Source organism: Perca fluviatilis, chromosome 3 (assembly GCF_010015445.1).
Source record: "Perca fluviatilis chromosome 3, GENO_Pfluv_1.0, whole genome shotgun sequence".
Taxonomy (NCBI): domain Eukaryota; kingdom Metazoa; phylum Chordata; class Actinopteri; order Perciformes; family Percidae; genus Perca; species Perca fluviatilis.
The window spans coordinates 4199663-4224178 of NC_053114.1; the positions used below are offsets into that span (position 1 = coordinate 4199663).

Genomic DNA, 24516 nt, shown 5'->3' on the forward strand with positions numbered 1-24516 from the left:
CAGAAAATGGTGAAAAATCAAGTGTTTCTCAAAGCCCAAGATGACGTCCTCACATGTCTTGTTTTATCTACAACTTAAAACTATTCAGTTGACTGTCAGAGAGGAGTGAAGACACTAGAAAATATTCACTTTCAAGAAGTTGGAATCAGAGAATATTGATATATCAACATTCTCTGATTCCAGTCATAAAAATTACTCAAATCAATTAATCTTTGCAGCTCTACTGTTCACCTTTGTTTTATCTTTCTAATGAGTCTGGCTTACCTGGGGGGTTTGTTTAAAATGTGTCTGATTGTCTGACGGCTCGTTCTTCAGTGCCACCATGTTCCCAGATATCAGTAATGACTTTGTTGAGCAGTAAGTATCGTTATATTAGGTGATGGAAACGATAACCAAACCTATGAAAATAAGATCCAAATTGTAATTAACCAGAAGTATCCTAAAACTACAACTAGGATCCAGACCATAGACAATATTAATGGGCAAAGCATCCGGTTTGGCGAAGTGCTGCAAATACGGAAGTGCCTTAAAGCTGCATTCTATCTGAATTCCAGCAGGGGGCGACACATGCGGTTACAAAAGGAGGTCGGTTTCTGTAGAGGTCTATGAGAAAGTGACCCGCTTCTCATTTGATTTATGACCTCAGTAAACATTTTCATAATGAGTTTATGGTCTCAATCACTAGTTTTAAGTCTCTGCAATACAGAAGGATGTTCATTTTTTGAATTATGGTCTCGTTGATTTCAAAATCGGTGATATAGCAGGGGGTGTTTTAGGGCGTGGCTATGATGGGATTGCCAGTGAAAGTGTGTAACGTAACGTAGAGTGTAAGGGCTCCTCCCTCACTCCTCCCTCTCGTCTAAAATTGTCACATCGGCAACCAGGATGGCTGCGCCCGTAACGGCAAAGTCGACGACGGATAGCAGATCTCCACAAACCAATGGGTGACGTCACACATGCTCTGTCCATTAATATTAACAACAATCTATTATCCAGACCCATTGGGATTTGTTCCAAGCGAAAGGGTTTTGCCCTTATTTGCAATGTTTTCTATTAACCATGTCCAGCATTTTGCAAACAGGCTTTCAAATGTGTTTACACCCCATTCGTAAGTGTCTCAGGAGTGTAACCCAGTGAAGCAGTGACTTGTGTAAACAGCACAGCTATCAGTGTACCATGGAGCACATTGTACAATAGCTAACTTGTATGCAAATCTTTGCCTTCAGAGATTTCCTACAACAATATAAGTGGCATTTAAAAATGCTGCAATACACACCTCATTAGTGTTTTCCCTAGGTTTGTGGAAGACTTAGGTGCACATATTTGGCAGAGGTTTTAGAAACCAAGAAAGAAAATGTTAAATTTTTCAGTAAAAGAAATGAAAGTCACATGCCATTACTATATCTGTCTAAATGTTGTAAAAGCAAGAGCAGATAATGAATAAATAACACTCAAAAAGCTTAAAGACAAAACTTGCTAAAGAAGTCCACTGGGGACCAACTACAATCATTAGATCTGAGAAAAGTCATTTAGTCAGTTTAGATGCACACATTGATTTTACATTAATTCGGCTTAGGTGGTGTCTAAAATGGCTTGGTTGCTGCGCCTGAGCCCTATTGTGTTAGGGAAAACCCTGCCTTAACACAAGAACAGTCAATGGATTTCAGTAATGGCCATATTAAGCTTTGTGAACCATTTTATTTATTTTCTGAGCCCACTAGATGGCGCTCTCTGTTCAACAAAGGGTTAAAGCACACTGAATTTCCATTCCTTGAGCCTTTATTTTGGAATAAACGGCGCCATATAGAGGGCTCAGAAAATAAAGAGAATACTTCACAAAGCTTCACGAGGCTTCATTTGGCCATCACTAGTGGATGTATGCTGCTCTAAGTGCTAGAACTGGAGTCAATGCCTCACCAGGTTCATGAGGTACAACTCTAATTTGTGTGTCTGTAGAGTTGAATGTGACAACAGTGTGTTTCTTGTTCCACTGAACTCTGTTCCATTTTTCTCCCTACAGGCTGCATGAGGGACATACGCCTCAATGGTCGCTACATGCCACTGGACAGCCAGCCGCGAGATGGGGTTTCCCGCGTCAGCATACAAGGCCTCTCCCTTGGGTGCTCATCTGATTCCTGCAAAAGGAACCAATGTAGTCCCCCCTTCACCTGTGTTGACCTGTGGAGAGTGCACGAATGCAGGTATGCACACACACACGCACACACGCACGTACACACAACATGTGTTACCGCACATTCATACTTTGATGTTCCACATACACACTCATCATTTTGACACAAAGGCATGCAGACACGTGCATTAAAACTTACTCACTCTTCCTCTGGAGCTATTTTTCAGCTTTTGACCTTGGCATTATTTTTTGTTCACGGCCACATAGTGAATGTGCTTTGAAACAACCTGGCCCTGACCTACTTTAGAACGTGGGAAAACTGTAAAGAAAAAGCATCCGTGAGACTCTGTTTGTTCTAAAGCTGGTGAAATGTCAAATTCCATGACAGCAATTTCATGTGCGCATAAGGAAGCTGGGCTGTCAGCAGGAAAATGTGGCAGCCAACTTCCATCCACTTTTAAGTAGTGAACAACCAGAAAAACATCCAGCATGTTTCTGGTGTACTGCTAGCAAAATTTGTGAAAGGACTGCCAGATAAATGTAAAGCAGACGATATAAGCACACCAAACACCACAACTATAAAAAGGAAGAATACATCTTTTTTTTATGTATGTATTGTGGTCCACCTCACAATGGGGAAGGGGCTTGAACATATTTTATCGTTCTTGCCCTGCAGAAAACAAGTTTAGGACCCACTGAATCAAGGCTTTGGTGAGAAAATAAGTTTTAAAACCCGTTAGTGATGCAGCCTAGCCTAGAAATCTAGACTCACCCTAGCGGCAGCAAATGTAATTTGCAGCCAGGGGGGTCTAGGCACTCTCCGTTGGCTTGCGAGCTGGAAAAACCAAACTCTGGTCAGGCTAATCACATCGTGTATAGAGTCGGTGGGCGGGGCTTATGGCTGCTGCTGCTGCTGGGAACAGCGGTCTTCTGGAAGACTTGGAGTTAAGCTTTTCTTTGAGAAAAGAACAAAAACAGCACTGAAATCCTTCTTAAAAAAGGAAGATGTGTTCGGAGTTTTGCCGACCGGATGTGGCAAAAGTTTAACCCATCAACTAGCTTTGCTACCTTCTTCCTCGCTCTGCCTGGTTGTAGCTCTATCCTATTGCGTGTAGAGGGAATTTGAAAGACAACCGTTTATCCCGCCCCTCGGATTGAGCTCCGTCAATGGTGAGTTCCCAGACCCAACATCTGGATGTGGGTCTGGCTTGTCAGGCTAGATGCAGCCTGTTAAAAACAAAAAACGTATTCATCCTTGCTATCATAACTCTTTAAAATCACCGCTGTGTGTACAGTTGTATAACAGTAACAACAAATCTATAGCAAAAGACTGCAACAAAAACTGTGGATGTGGAGTTTTGAAATGCGTGGGCATTTACCAAGTAAAATGATGCTGTGGAGTTGCAATATGGTAAGGACCCAGCTGTTTCAGAACTCAGTCTAGGGAATAACAAGTCAATACATCTTATCCTCTTCTCCATCAATTTGTTTTTGTCTGTCTTTGTAAGTCCCTCAACTTAATAGAAGTGCAATAGTTACACTGCAATACACCTTTAACCTCGTTTCAGTTGATTAGTGATCGTGTCAGCGGCTCGGAGGAATGTGACTCTGGTGGTCCCAAAGTGTTAAAATAATCACTCTGGATTAAGGATGGATACAGATCACATATTGACTGTACTTGTAATTATGCCTCAACATTTCAACAGCATTCTTTCTGACCTTAGTGTACCGTTTTCTGCAGGACCTTTGAGGACTGTGGATGTTAGTGTAAATACGTAGCCTGAATTAACTTGTCTTTATTGTCCCTCGCTGCTCGGTTTCTTGATTAAAAACCACAGACAAGAATGTGATGTGACTGCCAGACAATCTCCAAGTGCCAACCCGGTTGAAGGTCATCACAAAATGATGTGTTCATTTTGTTTTCTTTTGAAATTGCTTTCTGCTCTTTGAAAAACAAATGAGCAAGTAAACTGGTTTAGCCTCTTAGTCATTGGCAGCGTGTCATGTGAACTCAGGTCAGCCCCCCCTCAGCCTGCCTGGCGGAGGAGAAATACTGTGGAGCTGCTTCAAAGTCCGTCCTGTGGTGCTGCGTATGACATCACCTATTCATTTTGCCTGGCCTCTGCACACATCTGCGGGTGGAACAGTTGCAGCACAATTGTTCCAAATAAACTCCAAATGCACCAAATGATTAGTGTGCACCCCTTAATAACATTAAAATAGAAATTCAAAGCGTGGATGTACACGAGGGACGCTTAGGTGTTCCAGGCTGCGCTGGTGTGCATGTTAGATTAGATAGACTTTATTGATCCCAATTTGGGAAATATCAGTGGTACAGCAGCACAAATATTAGACACACAGCACAGATACAGAATGTACAAGAACTAATTAAAAGGATAAAAATACAAGAACAACTATTCAAAAAGAAAGATGAAAATTAAAAAGGAAAGAATGTACAAACGTATATACACGAGTGTTGCTGCGGGTTATTGGTGGGAGGATGAAATGCAAACCAGGAAGTCCAATTTAAAGGCTTGTCAAACAAACTGACACAGTGGGGGCAGTTCTACTCTCCGAGGGACGATTGTTCAGCTCTGGCACGTAGTCACAACAACACCAAGAACCTCCCTCTCCGACCCCGCGTGGGGTTTGCCAGCGAAGCATGATTGGCCAACAGGGTGACTTACTGGCCGACACTAGACTACACCGCAGCAAAAAGTTGAGCCAGGATCTTTTTTTTGTTCTTCTGCCGGAGCTTTCTGCCACGACAACCCCCCCCCCCCACTACACTATGACTGCTGTGGTGGTTAATGGCAGGCTATATTTATACTACCAAGTTTTGGTTTAACCCTCCTGTTATCCTCGGGTCAAATTTGACCCGTTTTAAAAAAGTTTCTATATCAGAAAATTTGGGTTTCTTTCAACCACATTGTCAAAAAATTCAAAAAAAAAATGACGTGGATGGTTCCGTAAAATAAATGATCAGTTCACTACTGTCATAGAATTTGGGTGTTTTATTCAATTTTATAGCATTTTGAAGAAAAAAAAAATGATACAAGAACATTGAAAAAATTGACAAAATGCCTAAAAAAAAAAGATTTAAAAAAGGTGGGGAAAAAGAACAAAAACGTCAACAAAAACATCGGAAAAAGTGACAAAAACTTTGAAAAAGTGACAAAAACGTCAGGAAAAGTGAGAAAAAGTGTCGACCAATTTTAGTTTTAAATTTTGACCCAGAAAAACAAAATGTTGCAGTTCGACAGGAAGACAACACAAGGGTTAAAAACAAATATATATTGACTACGTTTATGCCTCGCATCCACACTACTCCGGCGTTTCCGAGCCCCTAAAGCTGGAAACACTGCTGCCCCTGTTTTGGTTTGAGAACTCCGGGGTTGCTTTGTAGTCTGGACAGGCCCAAACGGAGACCTTTTGGAAATGACGACCCACGTCGGTCAGTCTTATTGGTTGTGTAAGGATTCCATTCCTTTCAGTAACAGTTCCCGCTCGTCGTCGGTCCAAGCCAATAAATCCCTGCTCTTACTTTTCGCCATTGTTGTTCGTTCTCCAAAGTATTTCCTGTATTTTCAATTTATAGATTGATGATTTTCTACCGCGGCGTATCGTCCGACAATCTGTTTCCTGTTCACACCGGCACACGCATGCCCAGTGTATGCGAATGGTCACGTGATATTCATTGTCAGACGTGTTAATATGGACGGAGATTAGTTCTGCTGCTGGAGCTTAAACTCTTCCATGGACGGAGCTTTTTTAACTCAAAACACAGCTTAAAAATGAAAACGTATAAATGCATATGTAGCCTCAGTTTAAACATGGCCTTTATAGAGACTTCTAAAACTTAAATCCCCATAAGAGCCAGTGTGTTCAGCTACAGCCATGTCTCCCTTTAAAAGGCAATGAATAAGGCAGTGAGCCCCATCTGCTCAGTTACTAAGCTAAACGCCTAACATGTCGGAGGTGAAAAATAAATTATTTCCCCAGCGCTCTTACCCTGATGGGATTCACACTTTTGCGTGATCAACATTTCACGTCCACTTCTGTATGCCTTTCTATATGAGGGTTATTTGTTTGTCAGCAGGAAATGGGAAATGTCGTGCGTTGAAAATTCGCAGCAAACTAACAACCCTCTCCTGTGGCACAGACCGAATCAAACGCTGAGTGCTCTTAGCCACGTGCACTAATATCAGCAAGTTTTTTTCTGCCTCCATTCAGTCTTTGCAGCCTTGCTTTTAATCTTGCCTTTACCTTTTTTTTCACTCCTCTGATCCGCTCACCCGCATCATCCATCCACCTACTTATTTTCTTCTTCTTTTTTACAATAGCTCTCATTCTCGCACTCTGCCCCTCCATTTCTTGGTTTGTATGGCTCCCAGCTTGCTCGCTCCTGCTCAGTTTTTTCAACCCTTGTACCATTGCTACACACACACACACACACACACACACACACACACACACATTTACGTGTGTCCCCCCCCCCTCCATCCCCACCCTGCTTGCTTGTTCGCCTTGTTCTCTTGCCACCACTTGACCTTAACCTTGGAAGATAATTTGAGAGTAGTAAGTGTTGGCAGCGAGTCCTTCAAGCCCAGTGTTTGATACCTGATTACACTGGGGGGACCACACTCAAATAGTCGAATAATAACACACACTGTAGTGCGGATAATTATTCTCCTCAGGGCTCGAATAAACACAACACACAAAGTTTGTCAGTGTTTTGATTTTTATTTTAAAAAAGGACAATATGGCGTTTAATTATCTGTTTGCTAAATCCTTCTCCTGCACAGCAGTCCGATCATAGGTTAGCAACCATAACATCATTTTATTATAGGTCTCATGGCATGAAAATTTCACTTTATGAGTTTTTTTAACATTAATATGCGTTCCCCCAGCCTGCCTATGGTCCCCCAGTGGCTAGAAATGGTGATAGGTGTAAACCGAGCCCTGGGTATCCTGCTCTGCCTTTGAGAAAATGAAAGCTCAGATGGGCCAATCTGGAATTTTGCTCTTTATGAGGTCATAAGGACTAAGGTTACCTCACCTTTCTCTGCTTTGCCCACCCAGAGAATTTGGCCCGCCCATGAGAGAGAGACATCATGGCCCCCACCCTCCACCTTGTCCTCCCTCTCTCCTCCTCAATAGCATTTAAAGCTACAGACACAGAAATGGCACATCCTAAGGAAAGCTTGTGGGACTGACTCTAGTGGCTGTAATTCTGCACCAAGGCTGAATTTCGGGAAAGAGACTTCAGATACAGTATTAGGGGACCACTGAAGTCTATATAAAAGTGACTTCAGATACAGTATTAGGGGACCACTAAGGTCTATATAAAAGAGACTTAAGATACAGTATTAGGGGACCACTAAGGTCTATATAAAAGAGACTTCAGATACAGTATTAGGGGACCACTAAGACCTATATAAAAGAGACTTCAGATACAGTATTAGGGGACCACTAAGGTCTATATAAAAGAGACTTCAGATACAGTATTAGGGGACCACTAAGACCTATATAAAAGAGACTTCAGATACAGTATTAGGGGACCACTAAGGTCTATATAAAAGAGACTTCAGATACAGTATTAGGGGACCACTAAGACCTATATAAAAGAGACTTCAGATATAGTATTAGGGGACCACTAAGGTCTATATAAAAGAGACTTCAGATACAGTATTAGGGGACCACTAAGGTCTATATAAAAGAGACTTCAGATACAGTATTAGGGGACCACTAAGACCTATATAAAAGAGACTTCAGATACAGTATTAGGGGACCACTAAGACCTATATAAAAGAGACTTCAGATACAGTATTAGGGGACCACTAAGGTCTATATAAAAGAGACTTCAGATACAGTATTAGGGGACCACTAAGACCTATATAAAAGAGACTTCAGATACAGTATTAGGGGACCACTAAGACCTATATAAAAGAGACTTCAGATACAGTATTAGGGGACCACTAAGACCTATATAAAAGAGACTTCAGATACAGTATTAGGGGACCACTAAGGTCTATATAAAAGAGACTTCAGATACAGTATTAGGGGACCACTAAGGTCTATATAAAAGAGACTTCAGATACAGTATTAGGGGACCACTAAGACCTATATAAAAGAGACTTCAGATACAGTATTAGGGGACCACTAAGACCTATATAAAAGAGACTTCAGATACAGTATTAGGGGACCACTAAGACCTATATAAAAGAGACTTCAGATACAGTATTAGGGGACCACTAAGGTCTATATAAAAGAGACTTCAGATACAGTATTAGGGGACCACTAAGACCTATATAAAAGAGACTTCAGATACAGTATTAGGGGACCACTAAGGTCTATATAAAAGAGACTTCAGATACAGTATTAGGGGACCACTAAGGTCTATATAAAAGAGACTTCAGATACAGTATTAGGGGACCACTAAGACCTATATAAAAGAGACTTCAGATACAGTATTAGGGGACCACTAAGACCTATATAAAAGAGACTTCAGATACAGTATTAGGGGACCACTAAGACCTATATAAAAGAGACTTCAGATACAGTATTAGGGGACCACTAAGGTCTATATAAAAGAGACTTCAGATACAGTATTAGGGGACCACTAAGACCTATATAAAAGAGACTTCAGATACAGTATTAGGGGACCACTAAGGTCTATATAAAAAGAGACTTCAGATACAGTATTAGGGGACCACTAAGGTCTATATAAAAGAGACTTCAGATACAGTATTAGGGGCACTAAGACCTATATAAAAGAGACTTCAGATACAGTATTAGGGGACCACTAAGATCTATATAAAAGAGACTTCAGATACAGTATTAGGGGACCACTAAGACCTATATAAAAGAGACTTCAGATACAGTATTAGGGGACCACTAAGGTCTATATAAAAGAGACTTCAGATACAGTATTAGGGGACCACTAAGACCTATATAAAAGAGACTTCAGATACAGTATTAGGGGACCACTAAGGTCTATATAAAAGAGACTTCAGATACAGTATTAGGGGACCACTAAGGTCTATATAAAAGAGACTTCAGATACAGTATTAGGGGACCACTAAGACCTATATAAAAGAGACTTCAGATACAGTATTAGGGGACCACTAAGACCTATATAAAAGAGACTTCAGATACAGTATTAGGGGACCACTAAGACCTATATAAAAGAGACTTCAGATACAGTATTAGGGGACCACTAAGGTCTATATAAAAGAGACTTCAGATACAGTATTAGGGGACCACTAAGACCTATATAAAAGAGACTTCAGATACAGTATTAGGGGACCACTAAGGTCTATATAAAAGAGACTTCAGATACAGTATTAGGGGACCACTAAGGTCTATATAAAAGAGACTTCAGATACAGTATTAGGGGACCACTAAGGTCTAAAAGAGACTTCAGATACAGTATTAGGGGACCAATCCAGTGTGTCACCTATTTTCTGGGTGTGGGAGGCCGAGCAACAATAAAAATTCCAAAACACTGTGGACATGCTATGGTTTGCGTTACTTTGTTTAACAGAACAGACCAAGGCTGCTAAGCGTGACAATTCTCAACCCACAGCCTCAAAATGTTGGTCTTACGGAATACATAGCATAAGAGACAAAAGTGCATAGCTTTTCCAACAGCTTCTCTAAACACAACACCCATTGCTCGCTGCACAGTAAAACATTTTGGATGTAACGTCACAATGCAAATACACCATCTCTACTGTATGAGTGTGTGTTGAGAGTGTGCATCGATGGCCACAGCTAGAATAGACAGCGTCGTGTTCATCAGACACAAATTATCAGAAATTGTTACTTGTGAATACACATGCACGTTGACAAGTGCTTTACTACATGTATTAGCTTATTATTTATTGCAGGACAATCTACATTTTTACAGAAAAAAAACAGAGGCAACTAAAAGTATGATATAGAGCCCCTCCTACATTTCTCAAATGAAGAAGTAGAAGAAGAAGACATACTTATAATAATCCTTAATAATCCTGCAAAGGAAAAATTACATTTTGTATACTCTGTTGGTGTTACACATTAGCTTTCTGTGGAGCACGAGATGGATATCTCTTTAAACTAGTATTTTTCAGTGAAAATTGCTCACAGCCAAAAGTGATTAGCCTTCAGAAACTCCCGCAACACCACACCTGTCACTAATTACTGTGAGTGAGCATGCTCATCTAGGTTAAGATAAGACACGCGTAGCACTGATTTCCGTCACGGCTAATGACAGGCAAGGATAAAAGAGAAATCACAGAGAAAAGAGAAGCACTGTTGTTGAGTTGACTGACAGACGTCCTGTATTCAACACCTACACAGAATCTATGGTGAAATGCTGCAAAAGCAATCAGTACAACCTTAAAAAAAGTCATGCAAACAGTTTTACACTCCGAACGCACATATTCCCAGCATATAGTTTGACTTAATGAGGAATTATATGATTACCACTACTTACATTGATGCTGCATGTATACTTTTGTGAAAATTAGACCTAAATATCTCTCTACGTGCAGCAGGGACAGTAAGATTTGCAATACCTCACATTAACATTGCATGCATACAAACATACACACCAAAATACAAGTGGTGCATAGCTAGGGTGACCATATTTTGATTTCCAAAAAAGAGGACACTCGGCCCGGCCTCGAGACACAAATTCAGACAGGCTTAATTAACGGTTAATGAACATGCTTTATTATGCCTCAGTGATGCAAAAATAACTTCTGTAATAAAATAAAATAAAATCTGTAACAACCTGTAACAAAATAATATCTCTCTTTTAAAATAAATAAATAATATGAAATAATGTTCTAAATATGATCTCGTCTGTGTTAGAAAACATGTTCTAGTGCAAAAAGTGTTTTCCCCCCTTCGTTGAACCTGATAGAACCTTTATTTATTTATTTATTTATTTATATGTTCACAGCTGCCTGCATTTATGAATTGGATATTTTGTCACCATCCATGTGTGGCTTAAGTGTGGGTATGGATAGCAGCAGTCAGCAGTTTTCAGTGGACCGCTTGCCCAGTACTTAGCAGCAGACTAGTCTATCCTCGACGTTCCACTTCCGGGATTGCACCGGATATCACTCGTTTAGGCCGGATATCCGTTGCCTTGGGCTTCCTGTGTGTGGGCATTTTAAACTCTGTTTGATTTATGAGGACTATGGTTCTCTCAGATCTCTGCAGGGTGGAGAAAGGTCTGGCGGTGGAGGAAGGTCTGGAAAGCGAGAGTTAGCAAGTAGCTTGTGAACATAGTTGAGTAGTTGGCAGCTAAAGAGACAGATATTTCTCTCAAGAGCTGGCGGAGTCAAACGTAGAGCTGAGTGGATTTCAGTTTGTTGTTTGGCCAGAAACACGACGCCAAGTCAATTCTAAAATGGCTGCTGGATGTGTACACAGGTAACTGTTTGCTTACACATTTGCCATAACCAGTGGTGGGATGTAACTAAGTCCATTTACTCAAGTACTGCACTTAATTAAAAAGTTGAGGTACTTGTACTTCACTTCAGTCTTTTCTTTTCATGCTACTTTCTACTCTGCTACATTCCAGAGAGAAATATTGTACTTTTTACTCCACTACATTAATCTGACAGCTTTAGTTACTAGTTACTTTACAAATTAAAGATGTTTGCAGACAAACTGCATGTAGTTTATAAAATAATATAATGGCCTACAAGTCCAGCTGAAATCATTAGACCATCAAACATTTGATTGACAGAACTGTTTTGATTGTTTCCAGTTTCTAAAATGTGAGGGATTTTCTACATTGAGTACTTTTACTTATATACTACTATAATACTTTAAGTACATTTTCCTGATGATACTTAAATACTTTTACTTAACATTTCCAATGCAGGACTTTTACTTCTAACTATTTTTACAGTTCTTCCATCACTGGCCATAACAACTTAAAGGAATATTTCACCGCTGGAAAGCTGAATATATCTTTAAATTGGGTCACTTATGTAGTAGAAATGTGAAAAAAAAATTGAAATTGGTGCCTTCTAGGCCGAGAAAAGCCAGAAAATGTGTTTTGGTCTTATATGGATGAAAAACACCAAATCCCAGAATGCACCTGCTTCGTTGCTTTGAGTCCACTCCCAAGCCACGCCTACCGCTTGACAGACCGACAGAGGCATTCAACTCAACTCAAGCGTGTTTTATTGTCATTTCAACCATATACACAAAACAACGTTTCATCGTGACTCAAGTGGTGTTACACATTTAACATATATAAAAACGACATATAAAAACGACATACGAAACAGGCTACATTTAGTACACACACTTTATAGGCTCCGTAAAGTTCAGCTAACGCATACTAGCATTAGCGCTTGGTGGCCTGTAAACACCGAGCATAAACACAGCCGTGAATTAGTGTGTAATGTAGAATGGTCGGCATTTAACAGTCACAAACTCCACCAGCGATTAGCAGTTAAATGGATACAAATCACCACATTTCTGCGCCACTCGGTGTTAACACAGCCCACCTCTTTTACCTGGCGACAGAGCATCTCTAGCTCGGAGGGCTAGCAGGCCTGGTAGCTGGACAGTCCGGTACACTATTCAGGCATGTTTCCACAACAACAAAAACACGGCAGTCTCTGAACTCACGTTGGGAGTTTCGTTGAAGTTGGATGTAGTCCAGTTTGTGGTCTAAATGAGCGGACACTTGCAAGCAGGATCCGTAAAGTTCAGCTAATGCATACTAGCATTGGTGTAGCTAAACACAGAGTATAAACACAGCCGTGAATTAGCGTGGAATGTCGAATGGTCGGCATTTAACAGTCACAAGCTCCACCAGCAGTTGGTAGTAGCTAGTTGGATTTTATTTCTACACCAGTCCGTTTAACACAGCCCACCTCCACGGGCGGCGAGGCAGCCTGGTAGATGGATAGTCCCGGTTCCGGTACACTGTTGTTCAGGCATGTTTCCACAACAACAAAAACACACAGCAGTCACTGAACTCACGTTGGGATTTTCGGTTGAAGGAGGATGTAGTCCAGCTTGTTGTTTAATGAGCAGACACTTGCAAGCAGGATGGCTGGGACAGGTGGACAGCTAGCGTTAGCTTTCCACCCAGCCGATGAGGATGTCCCCTAGCCGGCCTAGCGGCATTGAGCACACCGCTGGTCTCCGTGGGGGCGAAGCTCACGTAGTTGCCGCAGTATTGCGTCTGTAATAACGTTTCCTCCATATTCTCCGATCTGTGCCGATGTATCCCGGTGGTACACACGTCCGGTAGTTTGAATGCAGATAATTGTTGTAAATGTTTTCTGCTGAAAACCGAAAGCCTGTTTAGCGAAGATTCAAGATGGCTGACAGTTGTTTTCATTCGGAATACCTCGGCCAGACTCGGCAGTCCAACCCCCTGTGGGCGTGTTGAAAACATACGGAAGTAGATCCTACTACTGGCTGTAGTCCTTTGCCTCTGGCCCAAAAATCTTCCAATGACGCAAAAATCGTCATTTTACGTCATCGGAAGATTTTTTCCAGGCCCAAAATGCAGAAATCTCTCGTCTCAGGGGGACATGAGGAAGGGAGGCACGGTCATTCAGAAATACTATCGGGTTTCTACTGATACAAAGCTGAATGCTAAATCGGTGAAGTATCCCTTTAATAAGGTGACAATATGTCACTATTTTGCTCGCAGTCTTTTACGCTGTCCCCAAGTGGCCAAAAACAACAACAAATAAATCACCTTTCAGTGTTGTAACACAGTCTAGTAAGTTCATGTTTTGTTATTTTATTATATGTTTTCATATATTTTACATTTTTGCTGACCCTATTTCCAACACATGTTGTACAGTAGAGTGTTTAGAATGTATTTTTTTATATGTTTTCATATATTTTACATGTGGTACAGTAGAGTGTTTAGAATGGTTTTTTTTTCTGAAACCTGAAATACCACATACGCAAATATTGGGATTGATCAACTTGTGGTGCTTGCTGTTTTTTCAAAGGATAACATAAGACAAGTTGGAAAAAAACAACTCTCAGTAGCCTTCTCGTTTTCAGAAAGACACATCCATCAAAGCCATATTACACTGCAGACCGCGCCTTGTCAATAATTAAAATAAATGCCCAAACAAGACAGACCCTTACAGCATCCAAAACCTCCAAAATGTTACTAATGTAATGTATGTAATGAGGAGCTTAGTTGCATATGAACATGATTCATAGGAGACTGAATGTGGCAGATGATACAGTAAGGTAACCCTTTAGTATTTCGTCTGGATTAGTTTTACGGTGGAAGAGGAAGAGGAACAGTTATGAGGTAAATTACTGTCACATTTTGAATTTAATGTGGCTGTTTCATAATAAAGTTGAGTCAATATTTATAAGCTTGAAGAAATCTCCTGAGACCAGAGGCAAGACTCATCTCTGATGTCATCAAAATGTACAGCCAGGGAGCTGCTCCATAGACATCGAAAGGGATGCTGAATTAATGGCCTCGTAAAATATTTGTTTGAGCTGTTACACCCAAATGAGCTTTTAGTTATGGCGGTGCTTTCTGAAGTGAGGCAGAAAATGCGCCCCTGTCTGCATAAAAGCATCCTTGTTACCGCCAGTGTGCCAGTCAGCACTTTGCTCTCCTCCAGTTCATTCTCTATTGAGGTATACATCTGTGGAAGATCACTGATTCACGAAAACTCATTCATTTTTTTACCGTGGGAAATAGTAATAAACATCCAAAAACCCATCTGCACATTCATACTCATCTTAATTGTATCTTCTTATGCTGTAACTATCCAGTCTGGTTGTTTTGTCATTCCCCTTGTTCCATCACTTTTATTTACATGCTGTGTTTTTCTTTGATGCACCTGTAACTGCAGAATCATTCTTACACGTTCACCTAATGAAATCTGGTGTCATGCACATCTAAATCATCGTAATCTGGAATTAAAATCATATTGACTCTCAACAACCTTTAGATACTTCCAGGTAATAATTGTTTTTTATTCATAATGTGAACAATTTTAAAGTCCACCAATTTTAAAGTCTATAATTTGATAAACAGTGAGTTTGGGGTCATGGTGGTACTTTTGTTTCCAATCCATATGGCTCTCTTTTGAAGTATAAAAATATATATTGGTTTTGAATGTATTTCCCCAGATTTTCACACAGTAAGTTATGTATGGAACTATGTATGGAATGGTATAAGATAGAAATTGAAGGTGGATTTAGAAAGTCCTTAATTTCTTTCTTAAATTCCTTAATTTTAGTGAAATTCTTCAACACTGATGTTTTGTTGTTGTTGTTTTTCATTATAAAATCTTCATTATAAAAAACTTTTAAAGTCATTCAACAACCTTTAATATATCCTTTACTATGTATGTACGTGTAAAAGCTATTACAACATCAATAACATATTAATATATTATCCTGGGATTATTACACTGCTTTTCTCAAGTTTAAATCTTTGTCAATCCAGTGTGCCGTGAGGCTGAGCATGCTCATGCGAGCCAGTAGCTCATGAATGTGTGTGGCCATGACGTTGTACACATTATGGAGGCAGATGTCAGCAAAATGACCACAACAGGATGTGTGTAGACTTCAAAACGACTGGTCATCAAATTATATAGTTTATGTCACTAATCTGTCTCTGATACGGTGTAATACTCCCACACTCAATCCCTATGCAACATTTTGTTTTGATTATTACTCCCAGAAACCTTTATTCTTTCTATTCCAACATCATGAGTTTGACAATTCACAAAAACTTTGTTAAAACCAACTTTTCAAAGATTTCACTTACTTTTCAAAAGTAAACAAACAAACAAAATACATTGTCATCTAAAGAAAAAAACTGACAGAGTATGATGTAATGTATGTCCAAAATGAACAATAATGTGCCTTCCATTATTTCTGATTCTTTTCTTCCCCACCCTATTGTCACTGTCTAATCCTTCTTTGCAGATGTCCTCCTGGCCACATGATCCGTGTGAACGGGACCAGAAAGTCCTGTGTCTACACCCTCTGTGCTACGCGGCCTTGCCACCGGGGGACCTGTGTGGCCCAGTCACCCTCCAAATTCACCTGCCACTGCCCAGAGGGTTACAGAGGACACCACTGTGAGACAACATTGGCCATCTATCGGGAGGACGTGGGCCTGAGCTTCAGCTCCCTCTTTGCCATCTGTATCTGCTTCATGGCCTTACTAGGTAGATATTGCATCGACTGCATGTTACACAAACCGTAATGAGGAGATCATTGCACAGCAGGAGGGCTTTTGTTTGTGGGTTTACTTTGTGGTAGCCTCTAGATTTTCCTTATGAAAAAAGTTGCAAAATAAACCCCAAGGCCTTGTGATTGTTGTCAACCTGGGATCAATTCTCATTGCTGTGTACATTATGACCCTTTCCACAATACCACTTACTATCTCCAGTGGAGGCATTCTGAAAACAGACTAGACTATATAATGCAGCCACATACAGTATCATGATGTTGCCATACTGTACAATACCTCCCCATCATTTTTTCAACCCGTTTCCTGCCACCAAGTGGCCAAGTATCATCAGACAGCCCAGGAAGCCAATTCTACCCATTGCAAGATACATACTCTTAAAAACCTGACAAACTTTCTTTTTTTTCTTGAAGTAAGCCTTCTGCATAAAACAAACACAATTAAGAAATCATCACAAGCACTTGTGTTTAAGTCTGAACCAAAAATAAGCACGGAAAGTAGTCCCCTGGGATACCCAGGTTGACAAATGCTGGAATTTCCATTAAAGGAACTGGTGACTACAAAAATAACTAATGTTAGTATAGCACAGACCTGAAATCTAGACCTGACAAAATGTGAAGCTCTCTCTCTCTCTCTCTCTTTTTTTTTTTTTTTTTTTTTTTTTTATCTATCTATCTATCTATCTCTCTCTCTATCTATCTATCTATCTATCTCATTATAACACACACACACAATCACACACTCACGATGATGATAGTGTTCCAGATGTTTTTAATGATGTACTTTTGTTTGATAATTAGTGCCTTACTTTACCCCTAGAGGCTTGTTGTGTGTTGGTATAGTAAGACCCTGGGGACAATGTTATCACACTCAGACTAGCATGAATCTGACAACATACACCCCTTTAAATTGGATGTAGTAATTACTGTATGGTTCTCCTTTTAGCTTTATCTCTCACTACAGCCACATAATGTTTTGTGCACATTTGTTAAACGTAAACTGTGAGTTACAGTAAAACGTGGGGTTTAGTGGGTGTTAATGCGTTTGAGGAGTGTATCTTAAAGTTCCTATAACATGCTGCTTCTTGGATGCTTTTATATAGGAGGTGGAGGGTGGGGATGTGGCCTTGACCTACTGCCACTTTGCTTGTATTGCGAGCCATGATGTCTCTTAGGGCTGCACGATTATGGCCAAAATGATAATCATGATTATTTTGATCAATTATTGAGATCACGATTAATTATCACGATTATTTGTTGATTTTAACCAAAACTAATTTTATTGTCACATAGGCTAATTATAACTGCTTTTACATCCATATTGTGCTACATTCCTGCTAATACATCCATATTGTGCTTCCTCCTTTATTGAAGGATACTGTGAAGGAGTATGCCATTTCAGCTAAAAGACACAAACTAGCACTCTGGTCACTGCTGTTGTCTGAAAAACAAAACAGACGGGACAAAATGTTGCGTTTACTGGTAAACTGGTAAACATCGTGACCGGTTTATGATGACCGACTGCTACCTGTTGTGGAATTTTCCTCACGTTACTCTGTCCTCTGTGATTGTCTACATCTAGAAACTAAGCTGCGCGGTGCAGGGAACAACTCTGATTGGCTCATGGAGGCATGTGATCAGACAGTGGTTTATGGAGCACTAGATTGGCTTTGCAAAAACTTTGATAAGGAGCGTTCTATGACCGGAATGACGCATTTTAAATATCGCTCGATCACGCAAATTTGACCGTGGGAAGCCAAAATCGTGATTAAAATTTGATTAATTGTGCAGCCCTAATGTCTCTCTTTTTCTCATGGGTGGGCCAAATTCTCTGGGCAGGGGAGAGAAAAGGGGAGGTAACCTTGCTCCTTATGACCTCATAAGGAGGAGATTCCAGATCGGCCCGTCTGAGCTTTCATTTTCTCAAAGGCAGAGCAGGATACCCAGGGCTTGGTTTACACCTATCACCATTTCTAGTCACTGGGGGATCATAGGCAGGCTGGGGGAACTCATATTAATGTTAAAAAACCTCATAAAGTGAAATTTTCATGCCATGGGACCTTTAAATGCCAGAACCATTCATACTGTCCACAGCCCAGATGTAGAAGATTCTCTCACTGATATGTAGGCTGGACTATCACCAGTGATCAATTTTCCTCTGAGCTCTGCTCAAAAAGGAGAACTTGAGGCAAAGATACTGAGGCAAAGATACTGAGGCAAAGATACTGCTGCGTGTGTGCATGTGTGCATGCGTGCGTGTGTGTGTTGTCCACCCACTAGATGTGGTTAGGTATGCATTGCATAATGCAGACTTCCCAAAGTGATCCAAAAGATATGCATGCTATATCTTGGAAATATCCCTGAAATTCGTATACACAGCACAATGTATAAGATTGATTCTTTTGTGAATATGAAAATTACAGGAACAATGTTTAAGGTAATACATGATTTTGTCATGTAGGCATAGATGACATGGGTTAAAGGATGTAGGATACTTGTTGGTAACAAATAATTAAGAGAAAAACATCTGATACTCCCTAAATGGTTGTACAAATAAATAAGTGTTTCAGTTCAATCTACTGTCATCAGGCTGCTGGCTTAGTTTATTTGAACAACACAAAGGGCCAAATATTACAACAGTTAGATAAAAATGTAAGAACAGAATGAAGTAAAGTAAAGAAGCAATTAAACACTGGTGCTCAGTGGTCAGCAGATCAGACTGTGGTTGTACTAGATGACTTCCATGTGGGCATGTGTAACTTTTTGAATGTGATCAGGGAGTTCCTGAAAAAAAGAGTATTCCTCCTGAACAAATAAAGTTAAATGTAGTTGTCATACAGTAGTAGTATTCCAGGCAGAACAGCAGGGACCCCCCATAAATATTTGGCCCTGTCCTCAGCCCCAGGTGGTCTGGGCTTATTCTTAGACCTTGTCAACTTCTACAAATGCCCCTGTTCATGACTATAAAACAAGATGCTGAGTATATACAACTGGACAGTGACTACAGATCCAACCCACACAGTGTCTGGCAGAAAATAAAAAAGCAAATACACGAAGCAACAACAACATACCCTCACATATCATGGCCAAACCATTTAAAATAACCAAGGAAAAGCAACCCTATTCAGAAATCACATCCATAACATTCACTCCTGTTTCTCAAAGCCACACTTTGAACATGATTGTAGAAAACTGTCACACAACAAACTGTCACACAACAAACAAATCACTCCATGTTACTCACCCCAGCAAAAGCTGACATAGTCTCCGTGACGTAACCCGTAGGTTTCTGAAGAGCCAAAATGAAGCTCAAAGTAAGCAGTTCTTGGTGGCACCGGTATCCATCTTGGCCATGCCTGACGTCGACAATCCAAATATGGGCAAAAGGTGTAGCAAGGATGGAGCGAAGGCGGGGTGAATGAAGCCTACAGTATATGCTCGCCTCCTGTGACAGCAGCCACCTTTCATTCAAAGTAGCACACCCTTAATTATGCAGAACTCTAAGCCTAAATATAACTTAAACGGTGAGTTATTAAACAAAATTCACCTCGGAACAGTTGTCATGAAGGGGGAACTTAAGAGACCAAAACCGTTTTAATTCTGCTGTAAAGTTGGGCATTTTAACATGTGCCCCCTATGGGGATTGACTCCATGTTGGAGCCAGCCTCGAGTGGCCACTAGAGGATCTGCCATTTTTGGCACTTCCGCATTGGCTTAATTTTTCAGCACGGGAGGTTGCCACTTGCCACCGAATGACACAACCAATCACCCTCCAAGAAATCAAAGATCAAGCAAACTCCAGAAACCTACTACAACCTGCCCTCCCTCCTCTTCACCACCTGCCTCACTACCAGTCACTTCCCCTTGCCCTGAAAAAGCCATAGTCACAACGATCCATAAACCTAACAAAAATCTAAAACACCCCACCAGCTAGAGACCCATCAGCCACATCGGAAAAACTGTTTGAACGCACCTTCACACAACAGACAGAGAACAAGTGACTCCTCGTTATTCAAAAATAGATCCACCACAGACAACATCCTCAGATCAGAATCACCTGCAGTTTCAAGAAAGAATTTACCACAGCATTATTCTTTGACATAGAAAAAGCTTTTGACAAGGTATGGCACAACGGATTACTCTACAGACTACATGACTCCAAGCTTCCTCCACAACCGACAAATAAAGATCAAGGTTTCAGCTTCCCTCTCCACCCCTTTCACTCCCGAAGCCGGTGTCCCACAAGGTGCAGTTCTCAGCCCACTCCTTTTTCTCCTCTACATCTCCGACGTCTCACAATTTGATGACCTTTGTTGCTAGACGCACTCAGAATCAATTCCACTGGCTTCCAAAGAAATTCCAAACATGCCCTCCCAAGTGGGCTGCCCCTCCATCTCTTCCCTCACATGTTTTTTTTCATGGATAAAAAAGGGCACAAGCCCTGAGCTATCGTCCAGGCTCAAGATTGACTTCTACTACTAAAACAACAACAACTTTGCCAGTATTGGCTCTTTGTTTGTTTGGAGACCAATAAAAAAGACTGATATTCATTTGGCAAGTCTCTTTGAAGATGAACTGCATCACGTAGCTTAAAGCCAGTAATGAACTGACCATCATTTTCACTATAGTCAGCTACTTCTGCTCCAGTGCTTTGTGGCCTGTTTTTTGATGGATTGCAACACTTTGGACTGACTGTCTATGATTGAAACCCACATTTTGCCATTTTGCTTGTTGAATATTCATCTGCCTCTACCTTTAGCTCTGTGTTCCTATTCCTAAAGGATCTTCTGCTGAGAACGCGCCTCGGGCGCAGCTGTGCACAGAGAATGAGTTGTCAGTACGATGACATGCTGCTCTTGTTTAATTGAGAGCAACACAGCAGAACAGTATAGAGTAGTAAGAGACAGAGCACAGTACTAGAGAAGAAAACAGATCAGAGAAGAACGGAATAAAACAGAAGAAAACAAGAGGGAGATGAAAAGATTACAAAGTGGAGGCAGCGCACATCACATTGAGAGAAGGGGGAAGCAGGGGAGACGTAGTGCTGAGAAGCATGGTGTCAATGTCGCACTGCTGCTGGCCATGTCTGCTTGTCTCATTGGTGATTCAAAGGGCACCTCCTTTTTCCCACCCTGAGACCAGACAGACACTGTTCAAATGATAATTTCTCATTCTTTTCTTCTCACCTTCATTCCACAGTATCTCTCTTCAAACTTTGCTTTTGGGGCTCATATTAAATGTGACATCCAACCTTGATCCTGCCGAGGCTCCGTTCTGTTTTAAGTGTTAATTACTTGATTTGTAAGCGTATATGGTGCTGTTTACCCAAACCTGCAGAAATTGAGATCAATGCTCCAGGGGCTTTGGTAGTAATTTCAATTGGTAGAGCATTCCACGCTCGATCGGTCAAGCGTTCCTCACTCTGAAATTTAAGTAGTAGCAAGATAGACTTTTTTTTTTATGCCTTCAGCCAATATTGCTTGTCTTGACTCCAAATGTTTGAATAGCAAGAACAAAAGAAGGGCGGCAACTCTCCTAATGCGATGTTGAAGGGTTGAAGGGTGTTCTTTTGAGAATGTTATGACAGGTGAAGATTAAAGACAAAAGCTGCTCTGGAGCAGAATTCATATTAGATAATTCTCTTTGATCTTACATGTTATATGGTCAATTTTGAAAAGTGAGGTTATATACAGTGGGGTTTTATGCAGCAACATTTGGCAATTACCATATCTTAGCCAATGTAAAAAAAGAGTCTAAATACATTTTGGTGCAAATTAAAATACCTAAGCAACTACTGGATGGATTGACTTTGCATGTAAATATTTTTTAGAGATGTTCCGATACCATTTTTTCCTGCGCAAACTGATTCCGATATCTGAACTTGCAAATCGGCAGCCAAGTACCGACCCAATACCATTTTATATATATATATATATATATATATATATATTCCAGACTAGATATAGATATTAGTAACTGTATTCCACTAACCTTCTATGGAAGTGATATGGTTGCTATCATTGTTGAACAACCTTTGGGAACATTAAGGACTGATGTTACCTCGTATGTAATGCTTATTTTCAGTTAGTTTAGTTTTCAGTCATTTCTCTTGCTTTTCCAAATATTTTAAAACCTTTTTTTAGATGTTTTATTTGGCATTTCTGCTTTATTTGATAGTGATAGAGACAAGAAAAGCAGGGGAGAGACAGTGGAAAGGTCCCTCTGCCGGACCCGGCCCCTCGGTAAGGATCTCAGCCTTAGCGGTACGCGCTCTACCTGGTGAGCTACCAGGATGCCCCCCATTTTAAAACCTGCCATTTTACATTAGCTGCAGTGACTTTGCCATTTCTGTAGTTGAGTTAATTCCCCTGGTCTGAATAGTTTCATCCAAAGAAAAGTCTTGGAGTTGTTCTGTTACTGTTACTCCTCCATTGATGGAAGTTGGGAGGCTGGCAGTGCTGACCCACTGACAATCCCCAGTGTGCTCCATTGGGGGCTGTGAGTTCAGAGCAAAATTTCTGGTAGAGAAATGTCAGCACGGCTCTCACACCGAGTCAATCGGCTATGTCTTGACAATATTAATAATTAATAACCTAGCCCTCTGAATTTATCATGTAGCTTGAATATTGATTTGGTACTCAACGATGGGAATTCATTTATTGTGCTTACTTTGGCTTCTACGTGTTTGTAGCTATGTGTAAATGTCTTTACATGCACCACCTCGCCTTCATCATGACATACTCGCCTGTATTACTGGAACCATCTGGAATTGTTCCTGCACAATACAGAGGTTTGATGCATCTATTTTATTGCAACATATAGAACTGCCCTGAGTAAATGATAGTAATGCAAACACCTTCTTTTTTTATTCTTTCACATGGAGGGTAAATTTCAATTTAGTGAGAGATACACGGTTTATTTATTTTAAGTGATCTGTGAGAAAAATATAAGCCAAATTTAAAGAAAAAAATAATAATTCTTTAACACAACCACTATTTATAGTCCGACACTAATAAAAAAGAGGGATGCTACATTTCATTTCAACTTTTATATGGGACAACTCACTACTATATGCTTTGCACTATTGCCGAACCTTTTGTTTACTATATAGGTACCATTTGGTTTCAGTATTTTCAGTATACGCTTGTTTAAGATCCCTGACAGTGAATGTTTTTCTATCTATCTAGCTATCTATCTATATTATGTATTATATATGTGTGCATATAAGAGACAGCTCAAGCATCTGATGTTTAAGAGTTGTCTGTTGCAAAACCCTAAAGACAAAACATAAGCCAACATGGAAACTTAGAAAAGCATAGAGTGAATTATAATAGATGTAGGTGTAACGTGAACCAGTAGCTCAGTTACTTATATTAAGACAGTAGAAAATATGTCTGTAAACCTTTGGTGTCATTTGTAAAATGATCAGATTTAAAAGTATTTGTGGTTAATTTGTGATGATCACCTCTATGCGGGTAATGTGGGGCCTTAAACAGTCATACAGACTCCGAGCGCGGGGATTAAAGAAGGATATCAGTTAGTCACATACTATATCCATACAATCTCCTCTCCCAGAGGAGCTAAGCAGTCTTCAGTGATTGCCACATTGATTCTATCACACCAAAGTCCTTCAAAGTGAAGATGTTTCCAAGGTTATCTTTGTTGCATTGTTGACAGTTTGAGGACGATTGAACAGTTAGTATAGCACATGAGAGAGATTCAAACTAAGTTGTATTTACATAAAATAGGCAGCTGATGTAGAGCCGCAGAATTCAAAAATAGTGAGTTGACTTTGAGACGGATGAGAGACATCATCACTTTTTCTTCCTTCCCATTCCTTTTGACTAGGGTTGGTTCTAATTGCTGGTGCTATTTTCTGTTTGAAATGAACAAATCTCTTTTTTTATGTACTAAGCAATCAGGTAGAAGACTTTTTCGCTCGTAGTTGGTGCTGTCGTTTTTCGTTGGTTGGAATGACAAACTGCTGCAGATTGACTGTATGTAATCAACGTCCAAAAAGCAAAGTGAAACTTGGCTATTGAGTTACAGTTTTTCTTGATTGCTTTGATGCAGCAGTCAACTCAAACTCCACATTTTTCAAAACAGTTAACACACAGGCTGGAACAGTGTCACTGCTGGTCAGAATGACACATTTTGTTTGCAAAAGGCTC

The 24516-nt window shown here is 40.3% G+C and overlaps 1 protein-coding gene across 1 annotated transcript in view; it reads left to right on the forward strand.

The window, feature by feature from the left end:
• LOC120555911 (neural-cadherin-like) overlaps positions 1-24516 on the forward strand; it is a 90399-nt gene that overhangs the window by 35987 nt on the left and 29896 nt on the right. The window contains exons 7-8 of the mRNA XM_039795101.1: positions 2021-2201; positions 16079-16323. Of these exons, the coding sequence (XP_039651035.1) occupies positions 2021-2201; positions 16079-16323 (426 nt within the window). The remainder of the gene's footprint in view (positions 1-2020; positions 2202-16078; positions 16324-24516) is intronic.